The sequence below is a fragment of the Panthera pardus genome, unplaced genomic scaffold, assembly GCF_024362965.1.
Source record: "Panthera pardus isolate Hobbes unplaced genomic scaffold, ASM2436296v1 HiC_scaffold_25, whole genome shotgun sequence".
NCBI lineage: Eukaryota > Metazoa > Chordata > Mammalia > Carnivora > Felidae > Panthera > Panthera pardus.
Genome location: NW_026526821.1, coordinates 44873739 through 44893688, shown reverse-complemented (window position 1 = coordinate 44893688; position 19950 = coordinate 44873739). Strand labels below are relative to the sequence as shown.

At 44.8% G+C, this 19950-nt stretch overlaps 1 protein-coding gene across 11 annotated transcripts in view; it reads right to left on the bottom strand.

The window, feature by feature from the left end:
* The window catches only part of RIN2 (Ras and Rab interactor 2), a 224529-nt gene that overhangs the window by 21381 nt on the left and 183198 nt on the right, over nucleotides 1-19950 (bottom strand). For all 11 annotated transcript variants that reach the window (XM_053890463.1, XM_053890465.1, XM_019462404.2 and 8 more), the window contains 4 exons: nucleotides 18808-18919; nucleotides 14729-14801; nucleotides 9482-9573; nucleotides 5262-6401 (listed from right to left, as the gene is read on the bottom strand). In XM_053890463.1, the coding sequence (XP_053746438.1) occupies nucleotides 5262-6401; nucleotides 9482-9573; nucleotides 14729-14801; nucleotides 18808-18919 (1417 nt within the window). The remainder of the gene's footprint in view (nucleotides 1-5261; nucleotides 6402-9481; nucleotides 9574-14728; nucleotides 14802-18807; nucleotides 18920-19950) is intronic.

Sequence of the window (19950 nt, the reverse complement as noted above, 5' to 3'; positions counted from 1 at the left end):
CTCAATTACTGTAAGATTCTTTTGCCTGGTGATGTTTCCTGCCTGGGAAGTACTGATCTCTCTCTGGAAGATTCTCAGGACATAGTCAGAAAACACTCCAGCACAGATATCTCCATGAACCTTATTTTGTGATGCCATCTCAGTTCCCATGTTGCTAACGGTGGGAATTACGGAGCTATCAGTACCCCTGCACAGAGTATTATGGAGTTGGAGACTCCTGATACAGATCCTTAACTCCAGAGTTGTGACCCTTCTCTTAGTTGATATAATTAACCCAATTTTCAATGCCCTAAGGTAAAAAATGTACAACAAAATATGCCCCATGGAAAAAAGAGGTACTTCATGCTGGGGTCTTACATTTAAACTAATTTTCAAAACTAATATATTCTTTTTACATGTTGTAAGAGGTCAACCTTTCTCCTTTCTCTCTACCCTTTGCTAACTGTGCAAGGACATTCACTCCATGCAGGAGATATGGTCACATGGTCTAGATCAGAAGTCAGACTTGAGGTTCTAATCAACTTGGCACCAATATGCCACTCTGGTGACTCTTCAACCGAAAAAGAGGGGCACCTGGGTGGCACTGTCAGCTGAGCATCTGGTTCTTGATTTTGACTCAGGTCATGATCCCAGGGTCGTGGAATTGAGCATCGCGTCTGGCTCCATGATAAGGGGGAAGCCTGCTTAGGATTCTCTCTCTCTTCCTTTGCCCCTCTCCCTCACTTGTGCTTTCCCTCTCTAAAATAAAAGCATAAGAATTAAAATTAAAAAATTAAAAAGAGCAGATAATAACTCAAGGGCTTGAACCAAACTGTGAATTAAAAATTAAAAAAACAAGAGGCACCTGGGTGGCTCAGTTGGTTAAGCATCCAACTCTTGGTTTCAGCTCAGGTCATGACCTCATGGTTCATGAGTTCAAGTCTCACATCAGGCTCTGCACTGACAGTGTGGAGCCTGCTTGGGATTCTCTCTCTCTCTCTCTCTCTCTCTCTCTCTCTCTCTCTCTTTCTCTCTCTCTCTCTCTCTCCCTCTCTCACTCTCTCTCTCTCTCTGCCCCTCCCCACTCACTATCTCTGTCTCTCTCAAAATAAATAAAATAAAAATTAAAAAACAAATCACACTAGATATTGAAGCTTGAGACAGATTCATGAAGCAAAGTAGTTGTAATTGTTTAACTCCTAGAGAGTTACTTCAAACCCCCTTTCTTATTCTGCTATGCTCACTTTTCAGTATTGTTTCTCTATTAAAAAAAATCACATGAATATAAATTGAATTTAAAGATACTTTTTCTTCAAACAATTAAAATGCTCTTTAGAGAAAATACATGTTTTACTATATAGCAATTAAATAAAGCATAAGCATTATTGTCCTGTTTTTTTTTTTTTTTTTTTTTTTTTTGTTATTGACTTAGGAATACAAACACCTGGGGTGTTTTTGTTGTTGACAGTTGGTGGTGGATTGTTTGAATGAAATAACAAATTTGGGATTACTGAGATTTTTGGAGTTGGACAAACTTTGTTTTTCTTGACACAAAACTTGAAAACAGAGGGCTTTCCCAAGATTAACATCAAATCAGATATAAAAGTTCTTTTACTTGAATAAAATCAAAATGCTAACCACAAAAATGCAACAAGTTCTGCAGAGTGGAGATTTCACGATCAGAAATTCTGAACTAATCTCTCCCATTGGTTGAAAACGACTGAAGCAAGAGTGGTACCATGTGGGAGCTCACCAATGAGGAACACATGTTGGAGTAATGAGTAATGTCATACCCTATCTACACTTGACACACCAGTAATGAGTATATCTCACTGTCAATGAAGTTACTGATCCCAGGGCTTTCTAGTAAGACCTGAAACTATGTGCACTTTTTGTTAAAGCATCTGTTTGTCCTTTCATGTACCGCTTTGTGGGGGTGGGGGAGTGAGGGTGAGTGGAGAGCTATCCAGAAGGGAAACCATATGTGGCCCTGGAATGAACAGAGACCTGACTTCCCTGGGAGCCCACCACATCTCCCCCTCATTGTCTTCGTTCTCCAACCAGGAGAGCAAAGCTGATGTCAATCAACCAATATTTATCCAAGAACCTCTAAAAGTCAGGGCTTTTGGGTGAGAGAACTTTAAAGAGTAGTCTAAACAGGATGCAACTTTTCCATAATAGGACACAAGCATTTAGAGTGGCAGGTTGTGTGTGTGTGTGTGTGTGTGTGTGTGTGTGTTTTGAGACTGACTTATTTATTATTTTATCCTTATCTAGAAAGTGCTGACTTAAAGGGTTGGGACAAGAATATATGGATAAAGTGGCACTGGGTGAGAGCTACTTAGTGTCTTCTTTGGCTTTTCTCTAGGCAACTGAAGAACCACTCTCTGAAGAAGACAGATTAGCAACATCTCCATATACTACGTGTATACACGCATGCATTCGTATGGTCATTTTTCACATATGAACGACAGCTCTAATTCTACATGGGTTAAGCCAGTGAAATGCCTCCTCCAGCTTCCTTGATTCTGGGATGGTCATTCTGTAAATGCAGGTTTTAAATGTAAATTCTCACCTCCTAGTATAGAGCTATCATCTTCAGAAGTTGTGGGAAAGGAGGACAGGACCAGACTGGCATTCTTGAAAAGCCTTAGGAGTGTTAGTAGACACCTGTTCAGAACAATCTTGAGGCTTGGTATTCCAGAGATGGCATTCAAAGTGAATCCATGAATACATTAAAAGTGAATTACTTCCCTCCAGAAAGTGAGATATGGTGGGAATAAGCAAACAATGGAGGAAAGATCTGGGTTGAATCCAAGCTACCCTACTTACCAGCAGTCACTACAAGTCACTTTTTACATCATGGCCTCTGCTCTTGAATTTGCAAAACATGAACAATATCTACATAAATGTACCAACCTTGATTTGGTTACAAGGCTCAAAGGAGTGATTATAGTAAACCAATGAGCACTTCATTTATGACTATGTAAAACAGACAATTAGATAAGTCCACTTTTTTGTCAGAGTCCTAAACTAGTAACTTACACATTTAAAGGGATCAGTTTTCTGATCCTTAGGGTCACCTCTTTCTCTGCATTTGAACTAGTGTTGAGTTTCTCAGGTTAACCTCTGCTCTGGTTTACCTTTCTCTTAATTTTAAAAGGCCAACAACACATTTATTGTACTTTCAAAACTGAATGATGCTTTCATTGGGGAAGCAACATGTGATGAAGTTCCTGCTTTAATGCAAAAGTTTAAAAAACCAAAACAAACAAGCCAATAAAAAAGTGGGGCAATGCTTAGTTGGCCACACCCACACCTCCATACAAAATTTTAGTCTGAGCTGCCTCAACAAAGGGCTAGCCTACTCTTCCAAATGCTGCACCTGCTGGTTACTAGCTGGTGTGGCCCCTGGGACAAAGGGCTCCACCTGGCAAAGTCCTGCATTCTCCACTCCACAGGGGATGCTGGTGCCTGTTTCACCAGGGCGAGGTCAGGACACGCTTACATCACTTGGACAGAATCCTGGCTCCTATTAGAGCTTCCATAGATATCAACATCCCTTCTTGTCATGACTTTAGATTTTAAATTAAAAGCTGCATCCATCCAGAGCAGCAAAGCGTATGTTTGTTTTTGAAGAAAATGAACGCTTGTGCTCTGGGAGCAAATATCATATCCGAACTTCACTTCAAAAGAAGCCACTGGGGACCAGTACTTTGGTTGGTGCTTACAATCTCAGCGGGGAAGGAAAGAGAGGAAGGGAAGGAAGGGCTGGCCCTTGTTCCCTGGGGAGCCTTGTCTCTGTGGGCTGGTTGGCGCTGGGGCCACATAACTAAGGGCTGACATCAGCGCCTGCCTGGCTCCCCCCACCGGACACCCCCCAGAGGAAGCTTCTCATGAAGGTTCAGAGTCCCTGTTAATATTGCATCTGAACTGGTCTCCCCTGAGAGGTGGGCTCTGGTGTGATGGGACAGGATGGCCTGGGTGGCTATTCTGCCTTCCCCTAGAAACCTTTTTCAGTTCCAAGCACACCACAAGGGCACATTCCTTCCAGCCTCTCTCCTCAGCAACACCCAGCTCTAACCCCGCCCCATCAACCAGGCTCAAACCCCGAGAAAACAAACAAGGCTTTGATTCCTTTGTGAGAAAATCAAAGAGCTGCTGAAACTCACTTAAAGGAGAAAGAGACAGAGACAGAGACAGAGACAGAGAGAGAGTCCACTCTCTACCACATACTGTTTACTACTTTCAACAAACAGACCCAATCAGAAAGAAGAAATCTGGGTTTAGCTTTATGAACTGCCTGGAAATAATTTGGTAGCTCTTTCGGCTGTGGCTGCCCAGTGAATGAGCCACACTGAAATTAGCCCTTTAGAAAGAATCTTCTGAAATTAAAAAAGAAAAAAAAAAATCCTTGCAACACTCTTACCCTGGAAAAAAGATGTCCTTGCCAAATTCAAATTTTTCTTGGCCAAAGTAACTATTAACAATTCAGCCCTTCGATGAGGTTATAAAGAAAATATTTCCCCTTGACTTCGGAGAAAACACCTTTCATGTGACCTCCAAATATGTTACTTATTTGAAAGGTACACAAACTTGTCTTTTTTTTTTTTTTTAAGTTACTCCCAAACCGTGCCACTTAAGGAATTCGCTGGCATCAGAAGCCAGCAAGGCGGTTACCCTTTTGGGAGAAAGGTGACAGGGTGGTGGTCCCAGGGGGGCTTCTGGTTGTGGGTTCTGTCGTGCTTACTGAGCTCTCACTTGTCACAAGGTGTGTTCACTGTGGACACTCCTCCAGCTGCACACCCGTGATGTCTGCACTCTTCTGAACATACACTGTACCTCAATGAAAAGTGTACTTCCCAAACAAAGCAGAAGAAAACACTCTCTCAGAAGACAGCACACATACCTTTCCAGGCATGCACTGCCTGCAGAGATGCCCTTTCAGGAAACATTCAGCACACACAGCACAAGACCAGGTGGGCAATCGGACCCTCGGAAGGCAAATTCTACCCCTGAGCAGAACTGCTCTGAGGTTCCCATCAGGGGCTCCTTGAAAACTAGCCCGGCAGGTAAGCAGGCAGGTAGCAGGAGTCAGGTATAAGGTGAGGTCTGCTTTGAGAAGCTCAGGTCCCATTCAAATGGGTGGAGGGGGTGGAGTGTGTTGTTTTGAACTCCAGAGAAAACTTCATCCAAGATCACTGCCATCGGACACAGTGTCCTGTGAGGTTACAGTAGTTTTTATGTTTAAAAAGGAAAAAAAAGGCAAAGTGGGGACTTACCGATTTGGTCTTCGGGGATCAGCGACTCGATGGGGGGGTCCAGCTCTGAGCTCTGAGACAGATAGTTCTTTACCTGGGTCATGAACTGCCGGATGGTCTGCAGCATGTCCGTGCTGGACACGTGGCACTCCTTGTTCTCCTGCAGAAAGCTCACGTAGTCCTGCACCAGGCAGCCGAAATAGGTGCACTTGTCCCGGGACAGCTCGGCGATCCTCCTGACCATGCGCTTCTCGGGGGTCATGAAGGAGCTGAACACCCCACTCATCTTGCGCAGCTGGGACTTGACGAGCTTGGGCAGCACGAAGGAGCTGTTCCTCTTCTTTTTGGACTTGACAGGGGGGGCCATGGTCTCCTGGTCACTCTCCTCTTCACAGTCCTCCAGGCTGCTGTTGGTGTCCGCCTCGTAGCCAAACAGGGGCATGCTGCGGTCGAACTCCAGCGAGTCGGAGGAGGAAGTGGAAATGCTCATGTCGCTCAGCCTCTGTCTGCCTCCATGCCACGGGGGCCGTGATTCAGGGCCGGCGGCCCTTGTGCAATCCTCCGGAGGCTCCGCAGGCGGGGCCCCACCTGGCCCGCCAGCTGTGCCCGGCCCCGGCTCCTCCGGCTCCCGCTCCTGGCCGGGACGAGGCCGGCCGCCGGTCAAGGTCTTTGCGCTGCCTTCTGCCTCTAGAAAAGAAGCCTGCTTCTTCAGCCGGGGTGGAGGGATGGGGGTTGGTTTCGTTCCAAGCAGAACTACGTTCCCATGTTTGTTATGGTTGACTGTTTCTGGCATGCTCGCCTGGGTTTCAGTCCTGGACAGCTGAGGGCTTGTGTGGAGACTATTAATAGCGGGTGGCGGGGGCCTGGGTGGGGGGGACCGAGGCCTCTCGGTGCCATTCGCGTTGGGAGTCCTTGTGCAGGGCCGTTTCAGGCCTCCACTGAGGTCCTGGCTGTGCACTTTCAAGAAAAGAGGATTAATAAAACACAGGGCTCCGTTGGTCTGGCTGCACTCCAGCTCCGAAGGCGTCCTGGTTTTTATAGAATGCACTCCATTTATAAGGCAGAGCTGACGAGAGGCAGGACAAACACCGTCTGAGGAGAGAGGCCTATGGGGAGGTGGAGGGTTTGGGGGTTTGTTGTCAGCTGGAGAGCTCCAAAAATCTGAAAGTCATTATCAGTGAACACAAGAATGTAAATACAGTACTCTTGGGCCATTCCTTCACAAATTAAAAAAAGCACACTTGCATGACAACACATGTCTTTCAAGGGGGAGGTGCCACACTTGAGTGTTTTTTTTTCTTTTTCTTTTTTGCTTGGACTGCATTCCCTTTACTGGAAAGGGTGGAAATGCTGCCAGGCCCAGCTGTGGGCTCACAGGAAGGCTCAAGGGGCTTTTCACCTTCAAAGCCCTTGAGAAATGGCTTGGCCAACATACAGAGCCAGCCCAGCCTTTGCACAGGTAAGGAAAGAAAGCATTGGAATTGTTACAGTGTAAGCCTGGAAAGGACCACGGGGCTCCCGGACACGCTTAACAAAAACTGAGTCTCGCAAAGCAAGCCACCCTTCCCAATCTACTTCGCCTGGAGGTGCCCTCCGTGGAGGACCTGGCAGTTCCCCTTTAATGGGGAGGACCAGCAGCTGGGCCTGGGGGATGTTACACAATCTGCTTAGGGTTTTACACGTTCAGCATTAAAACCCCAAACAGAGGAAAAATACACTCATGGAACCCATCAGCAGAAAAAAAAGGACAGCAGGCCGATGCAAATGCTAAGTGCAAGTTCAACCGTTTATCTTAGCGGTTAGCTGCCCGTACTCTGCAAATCCTAGCCCTTCTCACCGTGGCTTACACACCCAACACTCTTTGGCACAGCGCACATGGCTTACTGCATCTGACTGTATGGCCCATGTCACCTACACACGGGGCTCAGTTTTCCGCACGAATCCAGGGAGGCAGTGGTGGTGATAAATGTTATCTGCTGCTAATTTCCATTTGGAACAGGTTTATTCTCTCTCTATAGCTCTGCCCTGTGGTGTTTGCCTAAAATGTATTTTTTTTCCCTATGGGCCCAGAATGGCTGATCATGGCGGACAGTGAGGAGGCTGACGTTGGGAGCCCTTGCCCTGCCCTCTCTGTTATAAACATGCTTGATATTGTGGCCCAGTGACCTGCCCTTCCTCTCCTCTTTGTTCTGTGTCGTCCAGCGCAAGAGCCAATGGTCACCTGTGGCTAGTGAGCCAACGCGACAGAGGGCTTCAATTTTAAATCACGTCAGTCCATTTAAGTTTAAAAACAGACATGCAATTCAATCACTGGAAAACTGTTCAATCGTTTTGGAACTTGGGTATGTGAATGCAGTTTCTCAACTATAAATTTAATCAGTTCTAAATACAGATTGTGTGTTTCTGATGAAATTTTAATGCCCCAAAAGAGATAAGGATAACACAGGCTGGATTCAAACATTTAGTATGAAAAAAAGGAATGCAAAATATCTCATTAATACTTGTAAAATATATTGATTCTATGTTGAAGTAACATTTCATATATATTACATTAAAATAAATCATAAAAATTAATTTTCACCTGTGTCTTTTTCATTGTCTTTAGCAGAGCTACTAGAAAACTTTAAATTACTCATTGGCTCACCTTATATGCACTTCTATTGCCCAGTTTGGGTCTTGGTGGAATGGTTTCCACCACCTTTGGGTCCTTCTTAGGCTTCTACTGACACCACCGGTAGACTTTATAAGGCATAGTACACTTAGCTTCCACATGGACTATAAACCTGGGTAGTGGGGGAGGGCAGCTATGGACATTATTAACCTTTGACCCCTCAGTGTGGAGCCTGGCCTGCCACATAGCAGATCCTCCAGAAACATTTGTTGGAAGAACAAATAAATGAGGCACAGAGTTTTACAAAGTGCTGTCTCTTCCCAAAATGAATAATGTATACATTGGCCGTTACAAATTGAGTATATATTAATTGGACATCATTTGCTTCTATGGTCAGTGGCCATGGAACAAGGTGTTCTTAAATTTGTCTGTGCAGGAAGCTGACCAGGATACTTCAGTCCTTCAGGCCTGCCACAGAGTATACACTGCACACTGACCACAGCACCAGGAGTTAAGTGGGTGGAGGTCACCAGCGAAAACTGACACCTGGTACAGGTCTTCAAGAGGCTTACAGTCTAGCTGGTTATATTAACTGAAATTCGGGAGAAGTTTTAAACTCTCTCCAAAAGGTGTGTGAAACACCATTGCAAGAGATGGCGTAACTTTTCAGAAGGGACACATCAGACAGGCCTCAGACACATGTAGCAATTCTTTCAAAAGAATCTAAGTTTGAGAAGGGAATCTGAATCTCCCTCCAGGCTCCTCATAGGCTCCAGGAGTCCCAGGAGTTGCATTTCGGAATCTCAAATTTCCATTCAAATATTATGGCCTGGTTGTCAATCTTTTGGAAGACTGAAGCCCTAAAATCTTAAGAGAATTTCCCCTCCCAATCTAGGGGGGAAACTTTTTTTTTTTTTTTTTTTGGCAAAAGTTAAACCCACACAAATTCCTCATGGCAATGGGATGAGGAAGTGAAACTGGGTGAACTGTACATCCTGATCCATCATCAACCACTGTCCAGAAGCACGGTATTGTGTTCAGGGGCATTGGCAAAGGGGCAGGAGAGGGAAGCAAATGTCCAGCTGGCCAGGGCAAGGATGCATGGCAGGATAAGGGACATGGCCCAGAACGCCAGGACCAAAATTGAACAAGAGAGGAAGTGAGACAGATGTTAGTCTAGATGTCTGCACGGTCAAATTCCTCAAAGCACAGACGTGCCGTCAATGCCCGTGTGTTTCTCCGGAACAAAACTCATGCACGTGAGATGTACTGTGCTATTTCCTTTTCTGTCAAGCACAGCCTTTCCCCAGCAAGATGCCACAGAAAGGAAAGACATGACCCATTAGAGAAGTTTATGTTCCATTAGGACCGGGACACTTAGGGTAGCTGAAACTCATTGATGGGAGCTGCTGGGGAGGTGTGGGGGTTACCCAGATAAACTGAGCGCTCCCCTCTGAGAGTCAGTAAAATGTCTGACTTAGAAAAAAGAATCTCAGCAGGTGTGATTCAGGGCCAAGTTTTGCCATGGAGATAGGGATTATTTTTCAACAATGTATCATCAGCCAGCCTAACACTGACTCTGTTCCATAGATTCATTCCAAGAGAGACCTGGGCAGGGGGACCCACTTACTTAGTCCCAGTTGGGCTAGTTCTTCAAGTTGAGCCTCCGTCTTGGCTGTTGAAATGGCATAAGGCAACTTCAAGGTGAACGGCAAAACGTCCCTGGTTTTTCAAAAAGAGAGTATTTGTAATTACATGTCTGCTTTCTATATCTAGCATGTCCATCCTAGAGATGTTTTGGCTTAGACTGAAACGTCCTAAGTAGACGCTACATCATACCTCATACCTAACCAGAACTTGTCTTTACTGGTGACAGGACTGCAAGATGACTATTCTTTCCTGTAGTAACACAGTCAGGACAGGCTGAGAGATAAGGCTGCCTGGCTTCAGTATCTATAGTGAGGACCAAATTTCCTTCCTGGGTGGCTGAAATGTATCTAGTGTTAATATCAGAATCGCTACACTGGTGGATCTTACATACATACATGTAAAACATTATACACTAACTTGTTACATGTTCTGAAAACTGGGCCCCAATTCATTGGGCAGGAATGTGTCATCCTAAACCATGATTTATTATTCCAAGTCCTTACACAGGGCAGGTTTTCAACCACCATCTGTTGGTTTTACTTTGACATTTTCTTTTTTTTTTTTTTTAATTTTTTTTTTTTAAACGTTTATTTATTTTTGAGACAGAGAGAGACAGAGCATGAACAGGGGAGGGGCAGAGAGAGAGGGAGACACAGAATCCGAAACAGGCTCCAGGCTCTGAGCGGTCAGCACAGAGCCTGACGCGGGGCTCGAACTCACTGACCGTGAGATCATGACCTGAGCCGAAGTCGGACGCTCAACCGACCGAGCCACCCAGGCGCCCCTACTTTGACATTTTCTAGCTAGAGTCCATGCAACCTGCTTTCTGTGCTGAAGACAAAACTTCCTCTTGTGTTTTAAGGTAGTGCTTCCCTATCTGTAACGTGCACATGTGAATCCCTCGGAGTCTCGTTTGACTGCACACTCTGATTCAGGAGGTCTGGGTGAGGCCAGAAGTTCGGCTTTTCCGCCATGCTCTCAGGCGATGTTGCTGCTGCTGCCCCTGCACCAAGCGCTGAGTAGGGAAGCAAATCTAAAGGACTTCATGGAACAACCCTGCCCTCAAGCAGCACGGCACCGTGTGTAGACCAGCAAACACACGCATCCAACATCACAGACTAACAGGCCCAACAGGAAGGAGCTGAAAGAACTTTCCAGGCCCTGGGAGAGGGTCTGGCATGCATGAAGAATAGCAAGGAGGCCATGATGCCTAGGGTGGAGTAAGTGAGGGACAAAACCTAGAGCTTCTGCCTGTATTTTGTCCACTCAAGATGTTGTGAAAATCTCCATTGAAGAGAATAACTATCTCAAACAACTAGTTGTTTACCATAAGATTAGGCAACATTCTAACTGAATCAGATTAAATCTGGATGACTTGAGAATTTTGGAAACCCCTGAAGCTGTTGACAATGAATAACAAATTAGTAAGGTCAATGAAAAGAGCAAAATATGAATAGAATGTGATTCTTGGCATGGGCTGTAATATACTGCTCACATAAATACTAGTAATTGGCAGTCAGGATGCTACTCTTTCCCGAGGTGTCAAGGATGGGTCACCCCCTGCTTCCAAGGACCCTATCGTCTGCCTCCAAATGTTGCGAGTACCTTCTTCTACTTGTTCACTTGCATCTGTTGTGGATGAAGCAGGCGGAGCCTCAGGGGATGGCAGTGTTTGTTATAGCTGCTGCCTGACCCCAGAGAGGTGATGACTCAGATTATAATCTTAAATGAAGATTAATGGGAAGCAGAACTTTGTAATGTCAAAGCAGCATATAAATATATGTTTCTACGGCTATACAAACTTATTAAAATCTTCTTTCTTTAGACAATTTGGGGAAAGACACATATGACGAAACCAACCTATGTTTACCTTAAGCATTTCACCTTACCCAAACCAGTACCTGGAGCCTAAACATCACATAGCTGGTTTTGGTTTTTCTTAATGGCATCTATGACAGGAAGCCACACCTGTCATTGCCTAATGGGTAGTCTTAGACTTTGATCTCCTGGAAAATTAGAGCCCTCTTCCACTGCACTAGCTAAGGGTATAACATAGCATCTCACCACCATCCCCCCTCCCCACAGGGTCACTTCCCTCTCATTAAGGAAAGGAACCCTAATTCTAAAACTTGTATAACAGAGAAAATACAGCCATCTTAGGTATAAATGTTTCACCCAAGAGTTTTAGTACACACGTAATCTACTTTTGACCCTTGCTCTATATGTTGTATTTCTAAACGGCAGGAGACTAACTTTATTGAGCACCTCCAGTGCACCAAGCTCTGTAACTCATGTGGGACCCACACAGGCCATTGGAAGAAGCTCTGATATCCCCCATTCCATGGATCAGGAGCACAGGAGAGCACAGAGGGGGAGGTCCCTGCACCCACTCACAGAGCTAATGTGGAATTAAGCAACCCGGCTGCACTGGATCCCAAAGTCTGTGGAGCTGTGCCATACAGTGGCAAAATATGGGCTCTAGCATCAAGGCAGGCCTGGGTTCAAATCCAATATTTGCTACATATTTATTGAATGACTGATTGTAGACAACTATCTCACTCTCTGAGCCATGGTGTCTTCATGATCCTAATTTCAGGGTTGCCATGAGGATTAGAAATAATGTATATATGGTCCCTAGCACAGATATAGAAAGCCCCTGAAATTATAATCGTACTTAATAAGTAATAATTAATAATTATTATTTCCTCTAGCCCTTTGCTACTCAAAATGCAGTTGTAGGACCAGCAGCATTGGTCTCACCACCTAGAGACAGTTGGAAACACAGACCATCAGATGCTGCCCCAGACCCCCCAAATCAGAGTCTGCATTCTAACAAGATTCCAGGTGATTCCAGTGTGCATGAAAGTTTACAAGGAAGTGCTCTCCATGACACTGATTATGACAAACTGACAGGGAGCTACTAGACATTGGTGACCAAGGTTTGCTCTCATTTATATCCGCAGCTCTAGTCTTCAGTGTGTCCCTCTGATGTGGTAAACCACATGCTGATTGATTCATGAATTCTCTAGTCTAGTTCACCTGTGCAGATGCATTCTGGGTGAATACCAGGGCTGACAATCCAACCACTTTCTCTACATGAATATACTCATGTACTAATAACCAACTAGAACATTTCAAAAACATTTGGTTAAGACTGGGTCAAATCAATTACTGATTACTAAGAACATTGACTTGGGTAAAACGAGTAACATAGAACATTAAAAGAGAAACAGAAACACCAAGAACCTTTGCATTTTGAGGGAAAAAAAATAGAGAAATGAATCTCAGGTCACCCTGATCATAAAATGTCAATGTTGGGATTTTTCCATAAGCACCTTATATCGGTATCATGCTTTGTAGATTAAAGAAGGTTTTCATGTGCTTTATCTCCTTCAACCATCAAACAGCCCTGGACAGCAGGTACTCCAGCCTATTATGAACACTGAGAGGAGAGATGGTATCTTTTGTGTGCTGATGCCAAATACTGTTTTATAGGTGTAATGATCTTTCACGACAGGAAAATCAACAAGCTAACTATGAAGAGTAAGCATTGGCCAACTTCACCTCTGACTAACATGTTAGTGTTGAAATTCACTTTCGGGAACTAGATGGCCTCAAACCAGTTCAGGTGTGGGTCCCTGGGGAAGGTGGGGACATCTGCACCGTCCTCTTCTTTTCTTTGGGCAGCAGATCTCCATCCTTGCACAGGCCAAGGGCTGTTGGTGGTGTCCCCTCATAGAGCTGTGTCCAATTCTAGATGAAATCCCCTGGTTTCTTCCTCCTGGTAATCAACCCCCTGAAGTGCTTCCCCATCTCAGGCCATTAATTATGTGGCATTGCCAACCTGGTGACTTCTAGGGGTCAATAGCTCAGTGCCTTCCCCCGGGAGGGTCTAGTCCAACAGGTACAATAAATGTCTCACATGAGAAATAACTTTACCCTTAAATTAACATAAAGGAAATGAACCCCAAATAAGCCTCTCAGTCTCAAAGTATGATGGCTGTAAGACATGATCTTTGGAAACAACCTAGTAATGCATGCCTGTCTGTGTTCTATTGGCTGCAACAGACATACAGAGAAGGCATAGAGGCCAACTGAGCTCCACTGCCTACATGGGGGCAGTGTCAATCTCTGCAGATGAAGAGTATGGATTCTTAATCACCAAAAGAATACTCAATTTGAGGGCACCTGGCTGGCTCAGTCAGTTAAGCGTCGGACTCTTGATTTCAGCTCAGGTCATGATCTCACAGTTCGTAAGTGTCCATGCTGACAGCAAAGAGCCTGCTTAGGATTCTCTCTCTCCCCCTCTCTCTGCCCCTCCCCCATTCATGTGTGCATGCATATACCCTCTCTCAAAATTAAATAAATAACCATTAAAAAAAAAGAATAGTCAGTTTGAAAAATTATTATGGCTAGGAAGAAAAAAGAGAGAAAGACTTTAACAACTCACACGCTCCCCACACTTATTAACATGATTTTTGGCTTAACTACTTGTAGTCTAACACAGTTGCTTTAGTTATGAAAAGGACATGAGAACCAAATGGGCCTGTAGGACAGTGATGCAAGGTTTATGGGCTGGTTTAAGGCTCCCGTATTTCTAGAATGAACTACATCCTTTGAGGATTTTCAGAAACAGTATCAGGGACATTTATTTATTTTTATTTTTTTCAGAGAGAGAGAGAGAGAGAGAGAGAGAAGAGGGCACAAGTGAGTGGAGACAGACAGAAAGAATCCCATGAGGGGCAGAGTCGGGGGGGGGGGGGAGGGAGAGAAAGACAGAGAGAAGCAGGGCTCACCTGATGCGGGGCTCGTGCTCACCTAATGCAGGACTGGAACTCATGAACTGTAAGCTCATGACCTGAGCCAAAGATGCTTAACTGACTGAACCACCCAGGCACCACACATTATCAGGGACCAGGTTTGTACCATGGGTCCCTTTCTGTGTGTGCATGTTTGCATGTATGTACATGTATGTGTATGTGTGTTTGTTCCCCTGCTTGCTGGGTCGAGGTGAAACGAACCATAGGGACAGTTTAAAGACACAGACATATTAATTTGGAGGGACTCGCATAGTTATTTTGATCAGTAACCAATCCTTCCAGGGACATCTAGTCAGCGGCAAGCCTCCCAGACCCCTCCACCCTGCTTTAATCTAGAAACCCCAGGGCTGTTTATATGGTACACACCAAGCAGGCACTCGAACTCCTAAGAGGAAAAGAGGCCTTACCTGCTGATGCAGTAGAAAGCAATGAGCCGGAATAAATCTGCAAAACTGATTCCTGAGCCTTCCAGGGAAAAGGCTGGAAAAGAGAGAATTTGGAAACCAGCTGAGTGTCCTAGAGCACTGTTCTGGGAAAGGAAAGGCCCTCTGGTGTTATCTGCTGCGTGCATAGGACCATCTCTGAGCTCTCAAACCAACTACCGTGTGGCTTATCAGATCCAGCTGTGAGGAGGATGTGTGTCAGCCAGAAACAGGCCAGTAGAGTCCACGGCCTAGAAGTTCAGCCCCTGACTCACTGGGAGCACGTGCTCCAGTGCTTGGTAAACAGACCAGCGCAGGCTCAAAGTTACAACTATCTTTTTTCTTTTTTAAATTCAAACACAAAGTTGGTCAGGGGGCAGGGGCCAGTGAGGCTGGAGGGAGAGGCCATTGGCACACAACACAGCTTGGTAAACACCCAAGCCCCCACCACCCTTGACCTTCCTAGGTTGGCCCTCCTGGGACACACTCCTCTTTGCCAAAACAGGCCACCTTTGGTTAAGACACAAGGCAGCTTGGAGGAAAACAGAAGGTTCCAGTAAATTAGTTTTTAAATTCAATGTGAAAGTTTCAAAAACTCACTTACTTAGAATGCCCCCACCCACTACCACTGTCACCACCAAGGGCACAAGCCTCCTAGGGAAGATGTTCTGGCAAGATGGTGTACCATATTGCACATCTTCCAAATGGCAGGGCAGTGAGTGGATAACTTCAAATACTTGTGTATTTGCCAACCACTCCTCATGCCAGGCTGGCTGAAATGCCATTCAGACAGTCTTTCAAAAATATTCCAAACATCCTCAGCTTTGTGAAGATTTCCTCATTTCCTCAATCAGATGAGTTTTTCTCCCAATTGCCACACTTCATGTCCTCATTTATGTTGCTTGCTATTTGCTTATGTTGTATTATTTTGATTGTTTAGTATTTCTATAGCACCCCCAAAATATACCTATGCCTCTACACACATACCATGACATAGACAGAAACAAAAAAATACACACATGTGCACCACAATTTAGCAAGTTAAGTAGGAAGAAACCGATTTGGGGTAGGTTAACTTGTCTGAGCCTTGGTTTTCTCCTCTGTACAGTGGACAATAATAGTACTTTCCCTGTCTCCCCAAAGAGTAGGAGTGGAAAGGGAAATTTAAAAAAATGGAGTAATTCATGTGAAAGCAGTCTATACAAATATGAGCTGGTATTTATTATTAAACCATATTGTCCAGATGTTATGACAAAATATCTATGTTTTCAGAGCAAGTCCTTCCTTTCTCAATCTACCTCCGTTCATAGAGAAGCAAGGCCCTGGCCAGGAAGGGGCCATCATGGTGAGACCAAGACCTGTGGTAATTAGTTACAGTCAGGTTAATGCTTTGCTCAGACCAGCTCTTTCAACCACTTTAAGTCCCCCAGATAGGAATAGGGAATTGATCTGAGTCTTGACACAATAGAGAAGAAAAATCTTCAGCCAGGAGGAATCTAAGATGAACACCCAGAAAGCAGGAAAGTACAAACATTAACTGTACTTATTGTAGGGGAGCAAAGAAGGGGATTCCAGGCTAACTTATCATGCTTCACTTTGGATATTAGAAGGGATTTAAAAACCAGTTAGATCTGGGGCGCCTGAGTGGCTCAGTTGGTTAAGCGTTTGACCCTTGGTTTCTGCTCAGGTCATGATTTCACGGTTCATGAGTTTGAGCCCTGTATTGGGATGTGTGCTGACAGTGCAGAGCCTACTTGGAATTCTCTCTCTCTCTGCCCCTATCTTGCTTGCACACACACACTCTCTCTCTCTCTTTCAAAATAAATAAACTTAAAAAAAAATTAAAGGGCCCCTGGGTGGCTCAGTTGGTTAAGTGTCTGACTTTGGCTCCGGTCATGATCTCCCAGTTTGTGGGTTTGAGCCCCACGTCAGGCTCTGTGCTGACAGCTTAGAGCCTGGAGCCTGCTTCAGATTCTGTGTCTCCCTCTCTTTCTGCCGCTCCCCTGCTCACGCTTTGTCTCTCTCTCAAAAAAAATTAATAAACATTAAAAAAGATTTTTTTTAATTAAAAAAAAAACAGGTCTATCACTTGTTGGCAAGCTGACTTTCAAAAGCCACCTCAGCATGGCCTTTCTTTACTTAATATTTAATCGTCTTTAAAATGGAGGGCTTGAAATCTATCTTGTGATTACCTCCTAATGCAAATAAACTGGTATGAACTATGCACAGGTCACTGACTGTGGAAGTCTTTCCTGGCATCAGTGCCCTTGTGAAGCCTGGAGGAAAGACATTACCAGGTCCAGGTTTACAGAAGAACCTGAGGTTGACCACAAAGAGGCTGACAGGTTTCACTTCTGCTAGAAATGTGTCCTCTAGACTTCCATTAAGGCCATTTGGCTCAGTGAGACTATGAACTCCAGGTTGAGTATAATCCCTTATTTGCCCTTAAAATGACCTCAGTACCTTTGGTTTTTCAAATGCAGAGACTGAGGCTTGCTTAGGTGTAAATCAAGAAGCAAGCAAAAATCCTAGTCTCAGTCTTAACGTTTATTTATTTTTGAGAGAGAGACAGAGAATGAGTGAGAGAGGGGCAGAGAGAGAGACACACACACAGAATCTGATGCAGGCTTCAGAGCCTGAGCTGACAGCACAGAGCCCGAAGCAGGGCTTGAACCCATGAGCCGTGAGATCATGACCTGAGCCGAAGTCAGGAGACTTAACCAACTGAGCCACCTAGGCACCACCACCCCGTCACCCCCAAACCAGTTTCAGTCTAACTATTGAGAGAGTCAACATGCTTCCAAACTTATTTCTCCTGGCCTTCACTCCTCAACTTGCTAACCTGTGATTTCAATGAAACCTTCCCCTTTGGAGCACAGATTCACTATGGATCCTTCCTTGGAAGTTGGCAATACATCAGCATTGTGTGTTCCCTTTTATATTTTTTTTTTTTTCAACGTTTTTTTTTTTTTTTTTTTTATTATTTATTTTTGGGACAGAGAGAGACAGAGCATGAACGGGGGAGGGGCAGAGAGAGAGGGAGACACAGAATCGGAAACAGGCTCCAGGCTCCGAGCCATCAGCCCAGAGCCTGACGCGGGGCTTGAACTCACGGACCGCGAGATCGTGACCTGGCTGAAGTCGGACGCTTAACCGACTGCGCCACCCAGGCGCCCCCCGTTCCCTTTTATATTTAAAATGTGTCCAGGGGCACCTGGGTGGCTCAGTTGGTTAAGTGTCTGACTTCAGCTCAGGTCATGATCTCAGTTTATGGGTTCAAGCCCTGTGTCAGGCTCTGTGCTGACGGTGTGAAGCCTGCTTGGAATTCTCTCTCTCTCCCTCTGTCTCTCTGCCACTACCCACCCCCTCCCGACTTGTGCTTTCTCTCTTTCTCAGGATTAAATAAATAAATAAATAAATAAATAAATAAATAAATAAAGTGAAACGTGTCTTCCCAAGACTTCACATTTTCAATGATTGCAGAATAGCAAAAAGAAAACCAATTCTATTGAACACCACTCTCCCTTCAAAACTTCTGCCAGTTGATTTTTTCAGAGGGCTGGATTCTGCCTCTGATTAGCTGCATTTCATAGATGACTGAACAGTGATCGTCTGGAGGGAACACGTCCACTCAAGGATTATTCACAAGATGTGCAGACACGTGCTGTAGCATGAGAACCCATAAAAAGGCCGAATCGCTGCAGCCTGTCCTACAGGTTAATCATCAGCAAACCTAGGAATCAAATCCATGCTCTACTTAACTGGAAGGGGGGCAAGAAAGACAACCTGCCATATGCCAACCAGTAGGCTGCATAATTTGTACATAGGTTGTTTAATTAAACTGTTAATAGCTCTCTGATGTTATGATCACCCCAATATACTGACAAGAAAACCAAGGCTCCTAAGGTAGGCTACCTGCCCAGGCATCGAGTGAGTAAGTAACAGCAACAGGATGCAGACTCATGTCTGTCTGTCTCAAAGGGTAATCTCCTTCCACTTCCACTTGTTGGGGAGACCCGAGGCCCTCCCATCAACCAGGACTTAGCCATCAGGTGACTACTCACTGTATGTGCTTTCCTTTATGGCAAATTCCTTGAGTGGGGCTCCAAATTCACAGGGCAGGCGAAGTGAGAGGACTTTCTTCTGCATTTTGGTAGATTTACGAACCAGGAAGATCTAACAGAGGGAAAAGAAATTCAAGCTTAGGAAATATCTGGAAGGTCAGAACCTGGACATATGATTTCCTGCACACCTAATGTCCATGACTAGAATGCCCTTCATAACGAACATGTCCTGCAAGATTCAACCCAGAACGCTCTACTGACAGCAAAAGGGACTATCAAAGAGCATGCCCCAGATGACTTCCTTTGATAACTGGCTTCAAAAGAATCCTACTTTCCCTTTGACAGAACCTTCTCCATGAGGCTATGGGCCCCCTTGGTCTACAGAAGCATTTTCAGTTTGGTAATTGTTTTATAGCGCATGTTAAGTGTTCTCTAGCCCGTGTCTTATTTGGGCATCATGGTTGATGACACCCAGATTCTAAACACAGGTAACATGACTAAACCACAGGTGGTGAATTGGGAGTTCACTGACTAATTTGGCTCGTGGGTGTGTTTGTGATAGAAAATTAAATTTGTTTCTAAGAGTGAAAAAGCAGTTTTGGTTGTTTTTCACATTAAAACCAGAATTTCTAGCTTCTCTTGGAAAACAGGATGATATGGCAAGGCCAGGTATGGTGACAATTGCCGGAGATTAAAACGGCTGCCCCATTAGGGAGCAGGAAGGTGTGCTCGAGCGTCACTACAGCCAAACTGGAGCTGCAGGCCTGTTTACTCCTGACTCACCCCATTTTGTGACAATCTCGCTCCCGGTTCTAATACTGCCTTCGGATGCATGCTTTATTTTATTCATTTATTTTTAAATAATTTATTGTCAAATTGGCTAACATACAATGTGTACAGTGTGCTCTTGGTTTTGGTGGTAGATTCCTGTGATTCATCACTTACATACAACACACAGTGCTCATCCCAACAAGTGTCCTCCTCAATGCCCGTCATCCATTTCCACACCCCCCCCCCCAATCAACCCTCAGTTTGTGTTCTGTATTCAAGAGTCTTTTATGGTTTGCCTCCCTCCCTCTCTGTAACTATTTTTTCCCCTTTCCTCCCCCCCATGGTTTTCTGTTAAGTTTCTCAAGTTCCATA